Here is a 21,901-nt window from a genome sequence, read left to right as displayed (position 1 = left end):
CGGCGTGGTCCGGAAAATCTCTGAACCGAGTTTCGGCCCGTCTTTCCCCTGGAGGCCCTCGGTGGGCGCCCTGTGGGCCTGGGTGAAGATGGCCTGTGCAGCCGCACGGTCCCCGGCCGACCAAGACAGGTGGGTCCTGAGAAAGGGTGCTGCACCGCCCTCCCCATCCCTGAGAAAGGCCGGCGGGTGGGGCTTGTCTCCGGCCCCAGGCTCCCGGCCTCTTCCCAGTTGTTGGTTCCTCCGGGAGGCCAGCGGCGCCTGGCTCTTCGTAGTATCCCCGAAATTCCGACCCTAGGTAGTTCAGTGGCTGCCTGCGCCGGAGACGAAGGACTTTGGGTGCTACGTGGACAGCACATTAAGTAACAGACTCACAGAGTGAGAAATGTGTTCTTTTCATTGTTACGTTCAGAAAGGCACGTTTTTCAGTCTTCAGATACCTCTGCTGGTGTGGTTTCTGCTTGAGAGCAGGCCCCAGCCTCAGGAAGTTTTTAAAAATATATTTTTATTTTATTTATTTGACAGAGATCGCAAGTAGGCAGAGAGGCAGGCAGGTAGAGAGAGAGGAAAGGAAGCAGGCTCCCTGCTGAGCGGAGAACCCGATGCGGGGCTCGATCCCAGGACCGTGGGATCATGACCTGAGCCTTAGGCAGAGGCTTGAACCCACTGAGCCACCCAGGCGCCCCTCCTCAGGAAGTTTTGATAGCCGGCTATGTGTTAACTGACCGGTGAAGGCATTGTTTTGGTTTGGTTTTAAACCTTCTGTAACAACTGATTTTTTTTTCCAGCTGAGGTAGTAAACTAACATTAGCTTTTTAAGTAACGTAAGTAAAAGGGAGGCAATTTCAAGAAAAAAAATACTAAGCAAGATTAATAGGCATGCTGGCAATCTTGATGATGAAAGAGTGAATGAAATTTTGGAAATCCTGCTCTAGTGATACTAGCTGTGCTTCCTTCTGTGGCAGGTTCATTTGTATCTATCCTGCTTATTTAAATAACAAGAAGACCATCGCAGAGGGGAGGCGAATCCCCATAAGTAAGGTAAGTGGGCTGGCACCTCTGTCCTTGAGGGGTGGGGGGAGGTTGTACTGTTAGGGCTTCAAGGGTTTCTTTTACTATACTATTGTTTGGGGCCTGAGGTGAACAGCTTCCAGGAATTGGGGTGCTTTTCTTAACAGTGGTGAAACCAGAAAGGCACTAATACTTGGCTGGGGGAGTTATTTTAAAAGAAAGCAGACATTCTTGTCTCTCTCTTTTTTTTTTTTTTTTTTAAGATTTTATTTATTTATTTGACAGAGATTACAAATAGCCGGAGAGGCAGACAGAGAGAGGGAGGAGGAAGCAGGCTCCCCGCTGAGCAGAGAGCCTGATGCAGGGCATGATCCCAGGACCCTGAGATCATGACCTGAGCGGAAGGCAGAGGCTTTAACCCACTGAGCTACCCAGGTGCCCCTGGGGGAGTTATTTTAAATGGTTCTTCATGAGCTTATGCTTTAAAGAAGTTGGGTGGCAGTAGGGTTTGCATGTTGTTGTTTTTTAAGCCAAGGTTATGATACTCTTGCCCTTAATTTGTCAGAGAGAGTAAGCACAAGCAGGGGGAGTGTCAGAGGCAGAGGGAGAAGCAGGCTCCCCACTGAGCAGAGAGCCCAATGCAGGACTCAATCCCAGGACCCTGGGATCAAGACCAGAGCTGAAGGCAGAGGCTTTAACCCACTGAGACCCAGGAGCCCCTACTCTTGCCCTAAATAAAGGAAATCAAACTATGGCATTATATGATGTCCAGAATGCAGTTGAGTTATTAAACAAGACTTGCAGAAAATTTATTATTTTTTTTTAAGATTTATTTATTTGAGAGTAAGAGGGGAGTTGGGATGGGGGAAGGGGAAAGAGAATCCCAAGCACTCCCCGAACTGAGCAGCTGGATCCCACCACCAAGAGTCTGACGCTTGGGCACCTGAGTGGCAGTTAAGCATCTGCCTTTGGCTCAGGTCATGATCCCAGGGTCCTGGGATCCAGTCCTATATCGGGCTCCCTGCCTCGCAGGCAGTCTGCTTCTCCCTCTGCCCCCCCACCCCCCAGTGAGTAAATAAATAAAATCTTAAAAAAAAAGAAAGAGTCCAACATGTAAGAGACTGAACCACCCAGGTGCCCCAGGTGTTACGGAGAATTTAGATGTGTGGAGTTTTTTAGTTTTATGTCCGTTATCTTTTTTTAGAAGTTATACTTTAGAAGTTATACTTCTAAAAAGGGTGTTAGAGTTTTAAAAAATATGATTTCTCCCTTGTGCTGTTTGAATGGGAAACTTCAAGTTCTCGGTTGGCCTGGTGGCATGTTTGGAAAGTGCCTTAATCCCAAGTGAAGGGTCTTTGTAGCTTTTTTTTTTTTTTTAAGATTTTATTTATTTGTATATTTGATGGAGAGAGAGAGCAAGAAGGGGAATACAAGTTAGGGAGAGGGAGAAGCAGGCGTCCCGTTGAGCAAGGAGCCTGATGTGGGGCTTGATCCCAGGACCCTGGGATCATGACCTGAGCTGAAGGCAGATGCTTAACGACTCAGCCATCCAGGTGCCTCTCTTTGTAACTTTTTATTTTGAAAATTGATGTCATATTCTGGTTTTTTTTAAGAGTTACTTATATTTTGTAATCCAACAACAGATTCAGGATAACTTGGTCTGAAGCAATACATTATTTTTGTCTTATTTAATGTCTCCCATTTTGCTGTTTAAATATGTCTAAAGGAAAGTCTGCTCTGCTGCCCCAGGGTAAAAGAGACTACCAAAGCACTGATTCAGGAAAATGCCTGCCATCAAGCCAATGTGACAGAGGTCTCTGGTAGCAGCTCTCACACAATTTGGAGGATAATTAAATTGTTTTTAACTTTATTTGTGTACAACATACACACAAAAATATACACATGTCTTAAGTGTATATCTTGATTCACTTTTATAAACGGAGTACACATGGGTAACCAAGCACCTGAATTAAAAAAAGAAGGTGTGGGCACCTGTGTGGCTCAGTGGGTTAAGCCTCTGCCTTCCACTGGGTCATGATTTCAGGGTCTTGGGATCAAGTCCCGCATCGGGCTCTCTGCTTGGCAGGTAGCCTGCTTCCTCCTCTCTCTCTCTGCCTGCCTCTCTGCCTACTTGTGATCTCTGTCACATAAATAAATAAAATCTTTTAAAAAAGAAGGTGTGGGGCGCCTGGGTGGCTCAGTGGGTTAAAGCCTCTGCCTTCGGCTCAAGTCATGATCTCAGAGTCCTGGGATTGAGCCCCACATCGGGCTCTCTGCTCAGCAGGGAGCCTGCTTCCTCCTCTCTCTCTGCCTGCCTCTCTGCCTACTTGTAATCTCTGTCTGTCAAATAAATAAATAAAATCTTTAAAAAAAATTTTTTTTTAAAAAGAAGGTGTGATCAGCACCCAGGAAGATTCCTTTGTCTCCTCACAGTCACTTCCCCCGGCACATATACTCACATACAAGGATAACCATATCCTGACTTCTGATGCAATAGATTACTTTTGCTTGTTCTTAAGCTTTATTTAAAAGGCGTTATACACTATGTACTTTTGTATCTGTCTTTTTTTCACTGAACTTTAAGCTTAAATTTATTCACATTTTTTAGTGTAGTTTGTTAATTCTCATTGCTCTGTAGCAGGGTTTCTCAACAGCAGCACCATTGACATTTTGAGCCAGATCATTTTGAGCCAGGTGATTCTGTAATCAGGGCTGGTCTGTGCTTTTTAGTTGTTTAGCAGCATCTTTGGCCTCTACCCACGAGATGCTAGTGCCTTACCTGACTCCTCTGACAATTAGAAATGTCTCCTAGGGGGCGCCTGGGTGGCTCAGTGGGTTAAAGCCTCTGCCTTCGGCTCAGGTCATGATCCCAGAGTTCTGGGATCGAGCCCTGCATGGGGCTCTCTGCTCAGCGGGGAGCCTCCTTCCTCCTCTCTCTCTCTGCCTGCCTCCCTGCCTACTTGTGGTCTCTGTCTGTCAAATAAATAAATAAAATCTTTAAAAAAAAAAAAAAGAAAGAAATGTCTCCTAGCATTGCTAAATGTCAGGGGGCAGAATTGCCTTGCTGAAAACGCTCTGTAGTATTGAATTGTATAAGTAAATCACAGGCCATCATACCATTGATGGATACTTGGTTTCTAGTTTGAGGCTATTTTACATGCTACTGCTGTCAACGTTCTTGAGTTTGTCTTCTAGGAAACATTTTTGCATTGTTCTTGGATATGTACTTAGAAGTGGAATTGCAGAGCCAGGAAGAATGCATATGTTTAGCTTTAGTAGATACTACCAAACAATTTTTTAAAGTGGCTGTATCTGTAATAGTTGTTTAACCAGTATTCATTGAGCACCTACTGTGTTCCAAGCATCATTCCAGATACTTGGGAATTTACGGATAAACAGAACAGTCCCTGCCTTTGTGAAGTGTATGTTCTGTTGGAAGGGAGATGGACACACAGGTATAAATTAGTGTTATTCCTGTACTTTTAAAAATTACAGTGGAGGGGCGCCTGGGTGGCTCAGTGGGTTAAGCCTCTGCCTTCAGCTCAGGTCATGATCTCAGGGTCCTGGGATTGAGTCCTGCATCGGGCTCTCTGCTCAGCAGGGAGACTGCTCCCCCCCCCCCTCGCTGCCTGCCTCTCTGCCTACTTGTGATCTCTCTCTGTCAAATAAGTAAGTTAAAAAAAAAAAATTACAGTGGAAACAACCATACCTAGTGAAAAAGAAAATCTAAGGTTTTGATAACTGTTGTGATCCTCATATTTGAAATGATTCACACAACGATGTAGCAGTATCTGCTTAAGGTATAAGCTGTTTAGTGTTTTTGTTTTTAACTCTTCAGGCTGTTGAAAATCCTACAGCTACTGAGATTCAAGATGTGTGCTCAGCAGTTGGACTTAATGTATTCCTTGAGGTAAGAGGTGGTTCTTTCTTCACTATTTTTCCTACTCAATCTCATTGATGTGACAACTTTTTAAAGCCTGTTTTATATATATTTTTTTTTATTTTAGAAAAATAAAATGTACTCTAGAGAGTGGAATCGTGATGTTCAGTACAGGGGCAGAGTCCGTGTCCAGCTGAAACAGGAAGACGGCAGCCTCTGTCTTGTACAGTTCCCATCACGTAAGCTTTTTTTTTTTTTAATGAACAAATAAAGTTTGGCAACAGGTCGTTCCTCTACAAAAAAAGTTCTAAAACTGACCCCTTTGAAAGGTAAAATTCATAATTTGCATGTTGCAGATGAATTTAAGAAAGGCTACTGCTGAGGAAGGGAGGAAAACAGTGGTTCTCACTTCTTTTAAGTTAAGGACCTCTAGGAATGTGATGAAACCTAATCATTTATTTAAAAAATTTGTTTTGTGAACTTTTTATAAACCTCTGGAAATCCGTCATTATTCCCAGGTTAAGAGTGTAGAATTACTGAGTGGTCAGATGTTAATTGGCATTTCAGATCCTAGAGGCCTGTGAGGTCTGTTAATAATTTCTATCATTAATTTAAAAGCCATACTGAGTGAAAACTGCAAAAGGAATGCATAGTGTGATACCACTTCGGTACATTTAAATACAAAATGTTACTATTTATTGGTGTATATGTAATATTGTTTATTGACATTTATATATGTAAATTTTTTTTTAATGGACTGGAGGAAAACCCCATTCTTAAAATAGTAGGTAACTTAATGATGAACAGGACATGGGAAGTAGGGACACAGGAATGGTGCTCACAGAAGACCAGCATTATCTCTAGTGTTTTATTTCTTAAAAAAACAACAGTAACCAGTTATCATTATTCCAAAATAATTAATTCTGGCTTTGGGGAAGATGAATTTTTTTTGTACATGATTCTTTTCTGAATTCTTTATTTCTAAAAACTATAATTTTTTAAATCGAGCTGTTTTTTTTTTTTTCTTGTCACAGTAACCCCTAGCTGACAACTAAATGGTATTTATTTATTTGTTTGTCAGAAAGAGAGAGAGAGAGCACAAGCAGGGGGAATGGCAGGCAGAGAGAGAAGCAGGCTCCCTAAAGGAGCCTAGTGTGGAACTCCATCCCACTACCCTAGGATCATGACCCAAGCCAGAGGCAGATGCTTAACTGACTGAGCCACCTAGGTGTCCCTAGATTGGTTTCTCTATGCTAAAACCTTTCCAGGTTGGTAGATAATTCTAGAAACAAGATTTTTACTTGGATTAACAAGTAGTATATTACAGTGTATTTATTCTTCTCTTTGACATCTTCTTTTACTATCTGTTAAAAGTCAAAAGATAGGGAAGCCTGGGTGGCTCAGTTGTCTAAGCGTCTTCCTTCGGCCCAGGTCTTGATCCCAGGATCCTGTGATCGAGCCCTGTCTTGGGCTTCCTGTTTGGGGTGAGTCTTTTTCTCTCTCTCTCTCCCCGTGTCCTCTACCTGTGTTGGCTCTTGCTCTCTCACTCTCTCTCTCAAATAGGTAAATAAAATCTCAAAAAAAAGTCAAAAGAGAAAAAAAAAAAATCGAGACAAGAAACTTTTGACTTGACCAGTAAATAAAATGTAAGTAAAAATTACAGTTGAAAAATGTTGCTCCCAGTTTCCAATAAGAAAAAAGAAAGTAAGGGAAAAACTGAGAGGCTCCATGTATTGGAAGTAGCTACTAGATCTGGAGGGAGGTAGTAGGTGTACAGATCAGGGTACCTGTACACATGAAATCATCTGGGCATATGAGTACATCTTTCGTAGCCTGATAACATTGGGTTTTTGTTACAAGACTGAGTGGCCCTCTGTTTCTTTAGCTTAAGATACAGTGATATCCTGACTCTCTTTCCAGATTTCTGTATTTTGACTTAACTCCCCTTTGATCTTCAAGTCAGTTACTAGAACCAGGACCAAAATAGGTGTTTCAAATAAATATTTCAGTATTGTTCTTAGTACATTTTCTCCAGGAAAGCTCCCACTTGAGCAAGTCATGTTTTTATAGTCATTTATTTTTTTTAAATCTTTGTCATTTTCCTGATGTCATCTCAAGTTAATGAGCTTGTATGTCTTATTCCTTAGATTATACACTAAGCCTAACTTCTTGTTCCTAGGTAAGTCAGTAATGTTGTATGTAGCAGAAATGATACCTAAACTAAAAACAAGGACACAAAAAACAGGAGGTGGTGACCAAAGTCTTCAGCAAGGAGAGGGAAGTAAAAAAGGGAAAGGAAAGAAGAAGAAGTGACCAGATTTGAGAGCCAAGTCTGTGGTGCTACTGTGAGAGATAGTGAATGAAGGCTTCTAACTTATATCTTAGAGAAATGGAAGCTTTTTATTTGCATCATTTAACCGAACTGTGGACATCTCTGCCTCCCAGCTTCAGCATCAGAGTTGACAATGAAATAAATTTACATCAGAAATTTGCATCTAGCTCTTATGCATGCGGTATGAAAGAAATTTTTTTTGCTTTTCAACACAGAGTTTTTGTGGAAGAAGGAAACATATTTTTAAATGGACAGTGGACGCTGCCATAAGTTACATGAAATCCTGTATCTGTCCTATGTGTAAACATGTTTCAGATAAATGAGTTTAAATAAAGATTTGAAATACACATTTTCTTCAGCTTTTAAGTTAATGAAATAAAATTTGAAACTGACTATTTTAGCTTTTGCTCTTTTGCTTATGAACTAAATGCTAGTAGAGGAGATAATTGCAATCAATAAAATGGGTAGTGGAGGCTTAGTGTGAGCTTAAAACTAGAAGAAAATGGTTAAATCCTCTTGGACATCTATAGATGATATTATTTCAGTTACTGTAACTGAATATTCAATTACTAGTTTTTTGATGTATGGAAAGTATTGGACTTTAAGCTTTAGATCCGCTTATTTTGTTGGCTTAATAACATCATTTTAATTGGAGTTTTAAAATTACCCGTGCTTTAACACCTTGAGATGTACTTTTTCTCAAGAAACTAAACTGGATTGAAGATTCTGACTTTATTTCAAAGCACTGTTCTGAAAGTGGCAATTCTGTGTCAGATCTAAGGGAACCCCTGTCCAGTCACTTGTTTTTGTCCATGAGCATCATTTGGGGAGCCGCCTTCTCTGACTCCATGTGCTTCTGGAAGGGCTTTTAATTACAGGACTGCCTCTTCACCACAGGGTATGACCCAAGCCAGGCCAATGGTTTATTTCTCAGGAATTCTAATCTGGAACAGAAACACAGACATACAGATAATGGGAGCTAAGATACATAATGGGCTACAAATTTGAGTTTTCCGAATCTTGGATTTTTGCACCTGGGTTTGGCTCTTCTATGACTTCTATCAATTGTGCTTTTATATCCTTCTAGTAAATCCCATTTTCTTTAAGTTTTTAATTGCTTGAAAGAAGAAATTCCACTTCATTACAAAATAAGTGAACCCAGCGTTTCAGAGTGTTAGGTGTACTTAGACACCCAAGCTGTATGAAGATGATTCATGGGTGTACAGGAAGAGGTATTAGAATCTTTACTTTTTTCTCCAATAATTTCTGTTGTTAACATGTCTTATAGTGAAAGTAACAGTATAGCAGTTTATATATTTGACTTAGAAGTAAATATTGGGGCAGTATATACAGAACAAAATTTAGAGCAAAATTTAAAACAAAAATTAACCTTCTGGGAAATTGTATCACTTAGGAATGTGTGTAACAAAACAATGAGGAACTTAAGCAGGAATTTTTCTTTTTTTGAAGTAACATCAAATCCAAAATTTATTATAGGTGTAAGTTCAGCTGCTCAGTAACACCTCTTTTATCTTTCCATTCCACTATCCATGGTTTCTAACACCCCTTGGATGGTTGTCTCAAGCTTACAAAAGGGCAGATAGACTATCAAATGTCACATCAGAGTTTAAGGTAGAATGAAGAGATAGCTGTGCCAGCCACTTCTGTCCACCCTTAAAAAGAAAGCTAAAGATTTCTCAAAATTCTTCCCAGCCAACTTTCATTTAAGTCTCCTTGCTGAACACTGTGGCACATGTCCATGTTCAGCTATATGACAGGCTAGGAAAGTGACTATATAGCTTTTTCAGTAATGAAAATAGTCAGCCAAAGAAGAAAGTTGACACTGGATATTGGGGCAGTCAGATTAAATAATTTGCCACAGAAAGATGACCAGAGTCTAAAACTACTTTGGTTATGGAGCAATAAAGATTGTTGGAAATCTTACTGTAACACTGTACTGCTGTTTCTCCACATTGTTGCAGTAAGTGCATAATTGAACCTTTCTTTGCCAATCAAGTAGAAAACAGAATTTTTCTAGTGAGCAAGACAGATCACTTATTCATATGTTGAAAATGCCATTTGTATTTATCTCATTGATTTCTGTTCACATCCTTTGCCCCTTTCTAAGGACTTTATTACCATCAGTGTTACACATAATTTAAAGAGCCAGCTAGTTTTAATAGTTTGAGTTTTAGGCATTAACTTTCATCTGTAGAAGAGGATGATTTAGTTTTCCTTCCTTCACCCCCAAAGTATGCTTCCCGTCCTCACTTCTACCAATATATTTCTTGATTTTAATCACTATTCATAGTTTACGTTACTATCCTATATTTCATTCATAGCTGAATCATGTAGTACTTTGCTACTCAAAAGTGTGGTCTGGGGTCTAGCAGCACTGCTCTTCCTTGGGAACTTGTGAAAAATGCAGAAACTCTGACCCAGCCCAGAATGTTAAAGATCCCCAAGGTATTCTTATGCACATGAAAGTGAGAAACACTGGAGTATGCTGTTGTTACTTTTGTTTTCTGGATTTGTGCATTCTTAATATTTTTTCTTTTATTTGCCTAGGTTTTTGAATATGCATCATTAACTCAACCAGAAATTATCAGTTGTCAAAATGTCCTTTCAAAAAGTTTGTTCGGGGCAAGCGTCTGACTCTTAATCTCAGCTCAGGTCATGATCTCAGGGTTGTGGGATTGAGCCCCGATTTGGGCTGTGTGCTCAGCATGGAGTCTGCCTGAGAGTCTCACTCACCCTCTGCCCTTCCCTCTTGTGCCCTCCCTCTCTCTCTTTAAAATAAATCTTTAAAAGAAAAAGTTTGTTCAAGGGTGCCTGGGTGGCTCAGTCCGTTGGGCACCTGACTCTTGATCGCAGCGCGGGTCTTGAGTTCAAGCCCTGTGTTGGGCTCTACGCTGGGTGTGGAGTAAATAGATATGTATGTTGAGTACCTAAGTTCACATCAGGTAGTTCAATTTCATCTTTCTAAGGAAGTCTTTTCTGGAGCCTTTTACCTTCTCCACTTACTATCCTTTAGGCCTAGTGCACAGCTTCACTTTGGGATCTCTTCATCATCCAGAGTGACTTGCCTCACTTCTTTGCTGTTTTGTATATCCTTATTATGGTATCCTATGCATTCTTTCTTGGGTTACTTCTTTGTTGGTAGCCCATCTTCAGGATCTTCCTGGGAAAAATGCCACTTCTGTGGGAGGGTGGGAGGTAAATGTTCTTACACCATGTATGAAAGCGTCATCATTCTACCCTCACACATTCAAACCCTCACACAATTTGGCTGAGTATAGAATTAGCATTGAAAATTGTTTTACTTCAGAAGTTCAAGTATATTGTTTCATGGTCTCCTGGCTAATGTTATAGCTGCAGGGAAGTCCACACCATTGTAGTTCATGATTTTTTTTTTTAACTTGAGAGAGCATGAGTGGGGAGGAAGGACAGAGGGAGGAGGAGAAGCAGACTCCCTACTGAGCAGGGAGCCTGACAGTGGGGCTCGATCCAGGACCCCAGGTATCATGACCTGAGTCAAAGGCAGACGCTTAACTGACTGAGCCACCCAGGTGTCCCAGTTCATGATCTTTTGTCACCTACATTTTTCTTGTTGAAACACATCTCAGAATTCTAAAATATCACAATAGTGTGCTTTGTGTGGGAACTTTATTGTGCTGGGTACCTAATGGGCCCTTTCAATTTGGAAACTTGTGTTCAAATCTGGGAATTTTCTTGAAAATTTCATCGATGGTTTTTCTACCCTTTTTGATCCTGGAACTCCTCATTCTGGATATTGGACATGCCGGACAAGTTCTCAAGTTTTCTTATCTTTTTTCCCCCTTATTTCCATTTCTTTGCCTTTATGTTCTATTTCCTAGACTACCTAAGCACTGTCTTCCAACCCTTTTGTTGAACTTTTCATTTTTCTTGTATTTTCAACTCACACTCTCTTGTCATCTGAATATTTCCTTTTTCTAGCGTTTTTAAAAAGATTTTTATTTATGCATTTGAGAGAGAGACAGCACGAGGTTGGGGTGGGGGGAGCCGAAGTGGAGGGTGACACCGAGACTCTCTCAAGCCCACTCCACTCACTGAGCACGGAGCCAACGTGGGGCTCAATCCCACAACCCTGAGATCATGACCTGAGCTGAAACCAAGAGTCAGACTCTCAACTGACTGAGCTACCTAGGCGCCCTGCATTCTGTTCTTAATTCATAAGTGTCATTCTTATTTCTCAGGGGGTATGGTTTATATGTTTTTGCTTCCAATTTCCTTTTTTGTTTTTATTTTGATCCCTTATATGTTAAGCGGATTTCTTAGATTGACAGCTTTTTAAGAGTAAAAAAACCATTAAGTTGATTGGAAGTTCTAGGCACATAGGAAGGGCTTGCAGACTGTTGCACTAAAAAGGGATATCTGGCTCAAATATCCTTTTAGGGGAAATTTCCAACATCAATAATGTTTTAGGCTGATCTGTTCCCTAGAGGGAGTCCAATAAGTTTCCAGGAGGATAAAGGTCTGGGAGCCCAGTGGGAGAAGGTGGAGTGAGAGAAATTGATTGAGTCACTCAATTCTGTTTTGTTGCTTGTTTTTAAAGATTTTGAGAGAGACAGACAGAGATAGCTGTCTATCAGAGCAGAGAGGAGAGGGAGAAGAGGCTCTCCGCTGAGCAAGGAGCCCATTGGGGAACTAAATCCCAGGACCCTGGAATTACGACCTGAGCTGAAGGCAGCCACTTAACGGAGCCACGCAGGCGCCCCTCAATCCTTTTAATAAAACTTCCGTCCCTCAATTCTGCCTGTGTCCTCCCCACTCCAAAGATCCTCTTACTATCTCTGGAGGACAGACTGCCAGTCTTTCACTTGGAAGAGGATAAGGTATTCCTTTACCATTTCTTTCTTCTTTTTTTTTTTTTTTAAGTTTCTTCCCAACAGTAAGATTGCTCTTTGCAGTTATTTTGATATTGGGGGTGACTTTATAATGAAATCTCTATACCAAGGAGATGAGGTATGGTAGACAGAATAATGTGCACTCTCCTCCCCCACAAAAAACCGTTATGAATATTACCTTACATGGCAAAAGGCCTTGTAGGTGTGATTAAGTATCTTCAGCTGGAGAAAGTGGCCTGTATTATCCAGGTGGACCCAACGTCATCAAAAGGAGCCTTCTAAAAGGGAAGCGGAAGTAGGAATACTAAGGGGCCACAGGCCAATGAATGCAAGCAGCTTCCAGCTGAGAGAAGTAAGGATTCTCCCCTACAGACTCCAGGAGAAATGCAGCCCTGCAGACCCGTTTGAATGTCTGATCTCCAGAACTGTAAGCTACTAAAATCTATACTGTTTTGGGCCACTACATTTGTTGCAATGTGTTGCAGCAGCGTTAGGAAGCACACACATGGTGAACTAATGAGCTAAGACAAACTCTCTCCAAAGGCTGGGATTCTTATGCCCCTAGTAGTTTCTATGTGTTCTCAATCCCAGCTACATATCAGAATCACCCTAGAGTTTTAAAAGCATACTGGTGGCCTGTAGATTAATGTCAGAATTTCTGGTAGTGGAGGCAGATAACCAGCATTTTTGGCAAGCTTCTCAGGTAATGTTAATATGCAGCCAGATCTAAAATCCAATGTATACTAAGTGTAAGGATAGCATTTACCTAACCTGATGGTTTTACCTCAAAGTGTGGTTCCTGGACCATCAGCATCACCTAGGAATTTACTGGAAATGCAATTTTTTCAGTCCCACCACAGACCTACTGAATCAGACACTCTGGATTCAGATGGGACTAGCAATCTATTTTAACAGTCTCCTCCCCCCACAGAGAAAATCCAATAAACACTGAAGTCTGAAAATCAGCAATCTAACCAAAGAACCTCCTTATTGCTCTTAATCCTCTATGACACTTGTGTTATACAGGGATTTTACAAACTAATATTGTAGTAAAGACCCAGAAAATGTTTAATTAAGGTCATTCTCAAATATATTTACTTTCCTACTGAACTACATAGAACTTAGTATCTGATGGCTAAGGATGTGAACTCTTACTCTAGACACTGCGATTCTAGGTAAACAGACATGTAAAAGCAGATGTAGAAGATACAGCTGACCAAAACACACCCTCCAGAAGCAGGTATTTTTAATAAAATACTCACATTCTCCTTCCTTGGTCTCTTAAGTACAGAGTAATTTGGAGGTATATACAAATACACTTAGAGGCAACCCAACTTCTCTGAGACTATGTGTAACACGATATGCGGTAGAAAGCAGTTTAGGTTTCCTTTAAACCTAATTACTGCTAGAAACTTTGCATGATTGGTATGTTCTCCTTCTGGAGTCCTTCCTCTGACAGGTCATGGCCGCCAGGGTAAAACCTCAGGCCAGGTGAGGAATGCAGTTATAAAAAGCCATGTTTCAGGTTCATTTATCTGGATTTACTTCAGACTTCGCTTAAATGATCCTAGATTTGTTTAAAGCCCCAGAAAATAAAATGAAACAACAGTTTAATGAGATAACGGAATTTTATTTACATCCATTTCCATTTAATAGGTCACATCTTCAGGATGGGCGGCAACCTATTTGAAAGCTATGTTCATTGCCTTCAGGCTGTGGGTAGAAGCTTCTCCCAGAGCAGCAGTAACTATTGGTCTGAAAGCTTTCAAGCAGGGGAGGAATTGTGGAGATTCTCAGACTTTCCTTTCCCCAAAATACCATCTACCAATAAATGCTTATCTTCTAGCTAGACACAGGCTCAGTTTTCCAAACACTCTAGCCATGGCAGTGTGTTCTTTGGGAAATCTAAACTGGGACAGGATTGCTCAACTCTTTCATTAACTTCTCCTGTCATTAGTATGTACACCCTGACTGCCAAAAATAGTAACTTAAATTTCTTACAGAATGCACTATAGGGAAAAGCCAGAAAGACAAAGAAAAATTGCATTCACAATATATTTTCTTACTGTAGTAGTTTTTACACTGGTATCAGCCTGTAAGAAGTTATGAGCAAGAGTAACATTTGTATTTCCCCAACTTGCACGATAAATGTTTTGTATACTGAAAGTTACATATTCTGTATGATAGAAGTTGCTGATTTTCATTCTTCTGCCACCAAGAGAAGTGTAATTTCTTAAGGGAAAGGGATTTGAATACTCCTAGAGGTTTTTTTTGTTTTTTTTTTTAATCTAAGGCTTGATTTTTCTCCCAATAACCATTAGTTTCTTGTTTTTCTAAAAGTTTTTCTTTTCTTAAAGGTAAGTTTAATAAAATGCCTTATGATTACCATGGTTTTGCCAGGAAGAATAAATACTCTATAATATTTAGGTGATAGTGTCCCTAATTTTTGATGTCTTTGATATATTTTATATCAAGAGATTTCATTACGGTCTTACCTGTTATCCAAAAGAGAACTAATCCTCTCTTTTTGCCTTAAAGGGTATTTTACAGGCTGGATATTTAAACTTGTTCCTGTTGTTACACTCAGTTTTGTTTTAGTCAGTGTACTCTAATTCAGAAGGATCCTAGCAGTATTGTTGGTGTGAAGCTCGGGTTTTCTCATCCAGACAAGTTGTCCAGGTTCCTATAAGCTGGCTGATCAAGCTGGAAATCTTAGTTTTAACTTTTTGTTCTATACTTAAACTACATAGTTATCTGCAGTTTATCAAAACAAAGTGTAAAGATGAAAGCATTCAAATGGACCACAAATGATTCTGACTTGTAAACTGGGGGGGCCTCCAGCGCTGGACCTTAAAGGCCAGAGAAAGAAGGTGAAGGCAGTCTGACTTCACTGCTAACTGGACAACAGGCTCTATCATCCTTCATTCTCCCAGAACTGCTCTCAGAGCCTGGTGTCATTAGCACGTTAACTGCTCATGATACAAACAAGAACATACATGTAATCAAAGGTGGGCAAGTCTAGGGATTCTTTAAACTGGTTTTAAAAAAGACTAGGTAAAAAAACAAGACTAAACTAACACGTTACTCAGCTCTAAGGAGAAACCAGGGATGGTTTCCATTATAGCATCTTAAAAACAGACAAATCTAAAGCCCATAAACAAATTTTTTGAAAGGCCACAAGACACTATTACTAGTTCTACAGGGAGTTGGGAGCTGTGTATTCTGGTGTGTGGGTACCTTTCCCCCATTTATCACTAAAGTGACTGCTAAACACAGCTCTTCTGGTATTCAGCTGCTGCAGTGTTCGAACAACCCGGCCTCCAGTCAACTTCACTGATCACTTAACTATTCATTGGAAATATCGGTCATTTGCCTTAATTTTCTGAAGACTTGCTTATCAGATCACACCAGCACACCAGAGCCTTTAGCTTGTGGCAGGTGCTCCCCGTGAGCATTATACCTGTCACAATCAGACAGTACCATTTCCCTACATATATGTATGCACAAATACATTAAAAACATTTAATACAAAATTGTACATTACATGAAGTAGAACCTTAAAGATTATTCTAAAATGGAAGTACAGAGAAAATGCATGCAGAGAGGGCCTGTTGAAGCACAAAGCCAATGGGATATATAATTTCAAGTCTGTATTTCCTGCAGAATGGTAACCTATTTTTCTACCCAGAGGCAAAATATATTTTCCAAAACTGTGGACACTGCCCATTGCATTAAATTTAAGTGCTCCCTATGTATGTAGACAACAAAAGCAAAAAAAAAAAAATACAACACATTCCTTTTTTTAATATATCAAAAATGTTTCCAAGGCAACATTATTAAAATGATTATACCACAGTCCCTAATGTAACACCAAGCGCTAACAGGAAGATACAGCGAGGGCAGAAACGTTTCATCCAGTCAGTGGTTTAGGTGCTCTTCTTTTCTTCACCTAGTAAATTCACCGCTGCCTTCTTGGCTATGAGGAGGAAAGAAAATTGTGTCAAGGCAACTTGCAGTACAGGCTCTGTGCCAACTGTAGTGACTAGTTGGCCACTTGCGTGACTCCTACACAGACAACAGCACACTGAGGTTTGCGGCCGGGCTAAGAGTTTCCAGGAGATGGACGCGAGACCTCTTCAGAGCACAGACCCTGAGTACTCCAGCAAAGTTCTTCAGGGTCCTCTGGCCCAGCCCCCTTATGGTAGCAGTGTCATCTAAGCCATCTGCCCCCCTTGCAGGAGCACAAGAAGCAGAGATTCCTGACGCGTCAGGCCTTCCCCTGTACAACCACAAAATTTTCATTGGCGTCTGGATGCTCACCTGTATACTGGACTATGTCCCACTCTGACGACAACTAGGTTGTCTATCCATGGTGACAAAAAAATCAGAGAAAGTCCTCCCTCCCACAACCCAGACATTACAGAATATTTATACACATTTATATTCTCTTCACCGTGCCACCATTTCCCTCATGATGGGAAGAGTTTGCTGTAAGTGTTTGAGTTGGTGGCAAGATGCCACATTCATCAAGAAAATATTCTTCTATCTGTCGGAGACTAAACTCTCTTCTTCCTAATTACCATGTGACTTGGAACAAGCTAAGAATTAGTGTGGTGTGTGTGATGGGAGCGGGGGATTCTGGAAGCCTCCAGAGCCTCCTGGGAGGATCTACAAATCTGTCTTTGACCGCGCCTGGAGTTCAGCGATGCCAGTCGCGCCCTGTTCACCAGCAGCCTGAGGGCTGTTCTCACTTCCTTAATTAAAGTCGCTGAACAGAGTTAACAAGAAATTGCAGCCTTTCTCTTAAGGAGCCCATTGTAAAAATTTACTAACTTGAGAATCCAGAAGTTGTGAGAAAAGTCTGGAATGTGTCAGCATGTTAAGTCCATCCTAATTTATTTTCATTCTTACACTCCTGTTTAGGAATGGATCCTATCAAAGTAAAACTGGATTTTAGAGTATTGAGTTCTAAGAGGACCAAGGGACTAAGAAATGTGAGTGAACTAGACAGAAGTGATGTCACAGGAGGCTGCCAGTTAGGCTGAGGGGAGGAACAGAAAGGAAATCTCTTAAAAAGAAACTGGCAATCCCCACATGGGACGACATGAAGGCTACAGGTCAAAAAACACTTAAAATTGTAGGAAAATGAATGCAAGTAGACTAGAGCGGTGGGCCCAGGAGTCTGGCTGGCAGAGAGCGAGGCGTGTGAGGGGGAAGAGCAAGAACATATACGTGCTGCTGGAGAGCCGTCCTGGGGAACTCACTTGCCCTGGAGTCCAGCCAATTCTCAACCTCCACTTTCTAATTACTATGGAGCTCTCAAAACAAAACAGTAATTCTATGTCCCTTGCCACTTTTCTCCAACTTCTAAAACCCTTCCTGTGCCTTCTGGAATTTAAGACCCAATGAAGCATCAGCAAAACCTCCTCTATCTCCATCCAACTGTCCGAATGTTTCTTTTGCGTTCTTGCTTTTACCAAAATCCGGCTGTCCCCTGAGGACACTGCTTTTCTCAAGTGGGGGCTGGTTTGTTGTTTTGTTTTGAGTGCAATTTAATTAACATATAGTGTACTGTTAGTTTCAGAGGGAGAATCGAGAGATTCCTCAGTTGCCTACAACACCTGGTGCTCATTCCATCACGTGCCCTCCTTAATGCCCATCACCCAGTTACCCCACCCGCGGTGGTGACTGGTTTTCTTCTTCCTTCCTTGACTCTACTACAAGTGGTTCTGGAGGGCTGGGTAGGCAGTCTCGGTTCTTCACCGCCATGTCCAGAATCTCATGTCATCAGATTGTATCTGCCACCAGACTTTCTCTTCCCAATCCCCTCTGACTCTTGGGCTATGCTGCCTCATTTCTTGAAGATTTTAGCTCCCAAGTTAGTATCACTCTCTCACACTACTCATATTTTAATTATTGGTGGTTTCCGTATTCTTCCAATACCGTGGCCTCCCAGCTACCCCCTCCAATAACCTTTCATTCCATCCTACGGACCCCAGCCTCTCTACCTACCCCGGCACTCACTCCATGATCCTCATCACTTCCGGTGACCACAGTCCCTCTGCAGTCTCAGTGTCAAGCATCCCACTGGCCCCCACCACCTCCGCCCTTCGAGGCTCACACCCTCTGCTATCTGGATCCAGAGTTCTCCCCACCATCTGCTTTTATAACCCATTGGTCCTACCCGCTCTTCTCCACTGTTCCGCACTCCCTTTGTGTCCTCCCGTCCCTCCTCGGCCAGTTTAAGTGCAACTGTCAGACACTAACCACTCCCTGGTCCCACTCGCACTTCACAGTTCCTGACGCGGCCCTCCACTGAGTTCTGCAGCTGCACCTGTGCGGCCGAATGTGGCTGAAGGAACACCTCAGCAAGCCAGCCTCACTGTAAATTCCTGAACACAAAACTCCAGTGAGCCGCTAATCCTCCTGGCAGCCCCATGACACCGCCCTGGTCTGCCCACTCTCCCACGGCCTGGGCCGTCCCACTCATGCTCACGCGGTCCTTGTCGCCGGCAGCTGTCACACTCTCGTGGCAGAGGGGAGCAGCTGCAAGACCGAGCTGAAGGCCCACAGAAACGAACTGCTGTTACCTGACCCCGTCCGAGGCAATGATTTCATATTGTCTCTTCCTGTCCCTTCCTCTCTCCGCTGACCTTTCCTGCTCCTTTCCTGAGAAAGGTGGAGCACTCAGGGGGTGACTTCTGTAAGCTCCCACCATCACATAAACTCCCCTGCCAGCATCTCTACTCCAGTTAAGAAACCGATGTGCCCCTGGGAACGCCAACTGCCTCGGCCACTCTGGAGAGCAGAAGGAGGTTTCTCAAAAAGTTAGCAATAGAACGAGCCAGCAAGTGCACTAGTAGGTGCTTACCCAAAGGATACAAAAACACAGATTTGAAGGGGCGTGTGCACCCCAATGTTTACAGCAGCACTGTCAAGGATAGCCAAAGTATGGAGAGAGCTCAAATGTCCACCAAGAGATGAATGAACAAAGAAGATGGGTATGTGTCTGTGTGTGTCTATATATATCTAAGTGAAATAAATCAGAGAAAGACAAGCACCATATGATCTCACTCACATGGAACTGAAGAAGGAAAACAGATGAACATATGGGAAGGGGGAAAAGAAAAAAAGGAGGTAGGGAAACAAACCATAAGAGACTCTTAACGACAGAGAACAAACAAAGGGTTTCAGGAAGGAGGTGGGGGGCTGGGTAGGTGGGCGATGGTTATTCAGGAGGGCGCTTGTGATGAGCACTGGGTGTTGTATGTAAGTGAGGAATTCTACCCCAGAAACCAACACTGCACTGTATGTTAACTATGCAAAATTTGAATAAAATAAATCATAAACTGTTGTGCCCCTGTGACCAATCCTGTTTGGAACCTAGATCCTAGTTCCTCTGGGTTAACTAAATTAAGGTCGGAGCTCCAATAGTTCTCCCCTCACTTGTATCAGTTTTTTTGCTCTCTACTGGATCATTCCCACTAATCTTCAAACATATGTTGTTCCTGCTACTTTAAGAAGAAGAAAAATACACCTTCAGGACCCTAGTTCCTCCTCCCAGCTGGCAGTCCCATGCTTCTCCTTTTTCAGGAAATTTCCCAAAAGACTTGCCTATCTTTTCTCAGCTTTGCCTCCCATCTCTCACATCCATTCCGATCAGGATTTCAGTCTCCCCACTTCACCAACTGTTTTGTCAGAATCACTACCACCTTCCTCCCTGCGGAGTGTGACAGCCTGTTTTCAGTTGTACCTTACTTGACCTGTCTGCAGCATGTGACACAACAGACCCCTCCCTCCTCTTTGAAACACTGTCTTCACTTGGCCCCCCGAGGACAGCAGTCACATGGCTTTCCTGCTGCCACAACTGGCCACTCACTACCAATATGTCGTGTCCACTGCTTCTCATTTCCCCAATCTCCAAACATTGGGGACCCCTGGCTCAGTCTTAAACCTCAACTTTTCTAACTATATTCACTCCCCTTGTCATCTCATCTGGTCTCCTGTCCAGAACTGACTTCCTTGTTTTCCCCTCTAAACCGGTTCCATCTAGTCTTCCCCAGCTCAGCGGCAATTCTATCCTTCCACCTCTTCTCGCTGAAAGGCTTGGCTTCATGCATGACTCCTCTCTCCTACTCCACGCCTGATCCCTAAGCAAATCCTAGTGGTTCCCCTTCAGAATACACCAAGACTCCAACGACTTCCGGCCTCCTACTGCTACTACTACCACCCAAGCCACTGTCATCCTCTCCACGTGGATCACTGCAAGCCCCTTATGACTGGTCTCCTGATTTCCTCCCTGTCCCCCCTCAGTCTCTTCTTCTTTTTTTTTTTTTTTTTTTAAGATTTTATTTATTTGTTTGACAGAGAGATCACAAGTAGGCAGAGAGGCAGGCAGAGAGAGAGGGAAGCAGGCTCCTCACTGAGCAGAGAGCCCGATGTGGGGCTCGATCCCAGGACCCTGAGATCAGGACCTGAGTTGAAGGCAGAGGCTTAACCCACTGAGCCACCCAGGCGCCCTCAGTCTCTTCTTAATACAGTGGCCAAAGAGATCCTGGGAAAGCACAGGAGGGATCATGTTCTCCTCTGCTCAAAGTTCCCCAACAGCACCCGTCTCACGAGGTTAAACCCAAAGCCTCTACAGAAGCCTATGAGGCCGTCTGTAATCTGTCTTCCTCCAGCCTCCACTCCCCAACCTCTCTGACCTTATCTCCTCCTTCTCTTGCCTGGTTCACTCCCTTCCAACCACACCGCTCCCACCTCCGCTTTGCACATGCAGTTTTCTCTGTCCGGCGAATCCTCCTCGACCGTTTCCTTCAAGTCTGATCCAGGATGGCCTTCTGGTGAGGATTCCTTAAATCATTCTATTTAAAATTAGTAACTTCCCTTCAGCCCCCAGAACTCCCTATCGATCTATCTGCTTTCTTTTTCTCTAGATCATCAGCTGACTGTATCCTGTAACTTTAAAATTTTACTGTATCTCTCAACAAGAGTGTAGGTTTCACAAGTTCAAGGAGTATGGCCTGTGTGGTTCACTGGCTACTCCCCAGAGCTACAAGCACGCTTGGCACATACTAAGCACCGCAGTAAATAAATGTTAAATAAATGAATCAGGAGATGTGAGAAGGCATTCTCTGGACCTATAATAAAAGCATATTAAACAGTTCAACCTGAAATGAATTAAAGAGATTATACATGTATATAAATACAGATGATTCTGTAAAACCTCTGCCCAGCACAGGAAAGTCATTTTTTCCTAATATGCTGGCCAAACAGTGCCTTAAATGCAGCAGGGTGGAAGAATCTTGGGAAAAGCAAAGGGCAACAGGCGAAGTGTTGGTCAAGAGATCACAGAGCTGCTCTGGCATTTAGCTGAGGAAAGCGGACAGGAGAGGAGGAGAAGCAGCTTGTTATTTGGGCCCAGGACCCCCTCGGTCCTCCCACCTGCCCCTGAGTCTTACCTTCTTTAGTGATGGTATCGACAGTCTCTTTGGCTTTGTCCTTCAAGTCATTCACCATAGTGTCCACCTGGGACTCATGCTTCAGGAAGATGGGTTGAATGACGCGCTTGTAGAGCAGTTCAGCCCCGTTGGAAGGGCTCGGGGCCATGCACCACAACAGGAAGCCACACTGCACAGGAAGACAGACAGCATGGTAACCATGGCAACGGGACAGGCAGCAAGCATCCTGACCACACACACTGCCACCGTTGCTCTGCGGATGGCCCTGCCTCGGCTATGTTCTCCAACAGCATTTCCAGTATTTTCTTTCTTTCTTCTTATTTTTTTTTTT

General features: G+C 42.5%; 2 protein-coding genes across 2 annotated transcripts in view; one reads left to right on the top strand and one right to left on the bottom strand.

Annotated features, from left to right (window-relative positions):
• The first annotated feature begins 10 nt into the window (after nt 1–10).
• SRP19 (signal recognition particle 19) lies at nt 11–7,399 on the top strand. Its single transcript, XM_032844846.1, has 5 exons — nt 11–129; nt 963–1,038; nt 4,847–4,918; nt 5,016–5,127; nt 7,068–7,399. Exons 1-5 carry the CDS (start codon nt 89–91, stop codon nt 7,199–7,201), a joined length of 435 nt encoding a protein of 144 aa, XP_032700737.1. The 5' UTR covers nt 11–88; the 3' UTR covers nt 7,202–7,399.
• Nucleotides 7,400–15,893: 8,494 nt separating this feature from the next.
• The window catches only part of REEP5 (receptor accessory protein 5), a 31,855-nt gene continuing 25,847 nt past the window's right edge, over nt 15,894–21,901 (bottom strand). The window contains exons 4-5 of the mRNA XM_032844838.1: nt 21,571–21,739; nt 15,894–16,085 (exon numbers count right to left, since the gene is read on the bottom strand). Of these exons, the coding sequence (XP_032700729.1) occupies nt 16,036–16,085; nt 21,571–21,739 (219 nt within the window). The 3' untranslated portion in view covers nt 15,894–16,035. The remainder of the gene's footprint in view (nt 16,086–21,570; nt 21,740–21,901) is intronic.

Source organism: Lontra canadensis, unplaced genomic scaffold (assembly GCF_010015895.1).
Source record: "Lontra canadensis isolate GAN:19392208 unplaced genomic scaffold, GSC_riverotter_1.0 scaffold4, whole genome shotgun sequence".
Taxonomy (NCBI): domain Eukaryota; kingdom Metazoa; phylum Chordata; class Mammalia; order Carnivora; family Mustelidae; genus Lontra; species Lontra canadensis.
This window is presented reverse-complemented; position numbering and strand designations above follow the sequence as displayed.

Coding starts and splice junctions, on each gene's coding strand:
- SRP19 (XM_032844846.1), top strand. CDS start 89: ATGGCCTGTGCAGCCGCACGGTCCCCGGCCGACCAAGACAG. Junction 130..962: donor TCCCCGGCCGACCAAGACAG/GTGGGTCCTGAG, acceptor CTTCTGTGGCAG/GTTCATTTGTATCTATCCTG. Junction 5,128..7,067: donor TCTTGTACAGTTCCCATCAC/GTAAGCTTTTTT, acceptor TCTTGTTCCTAG/GTAAGTCAGTAATGTTGTAT.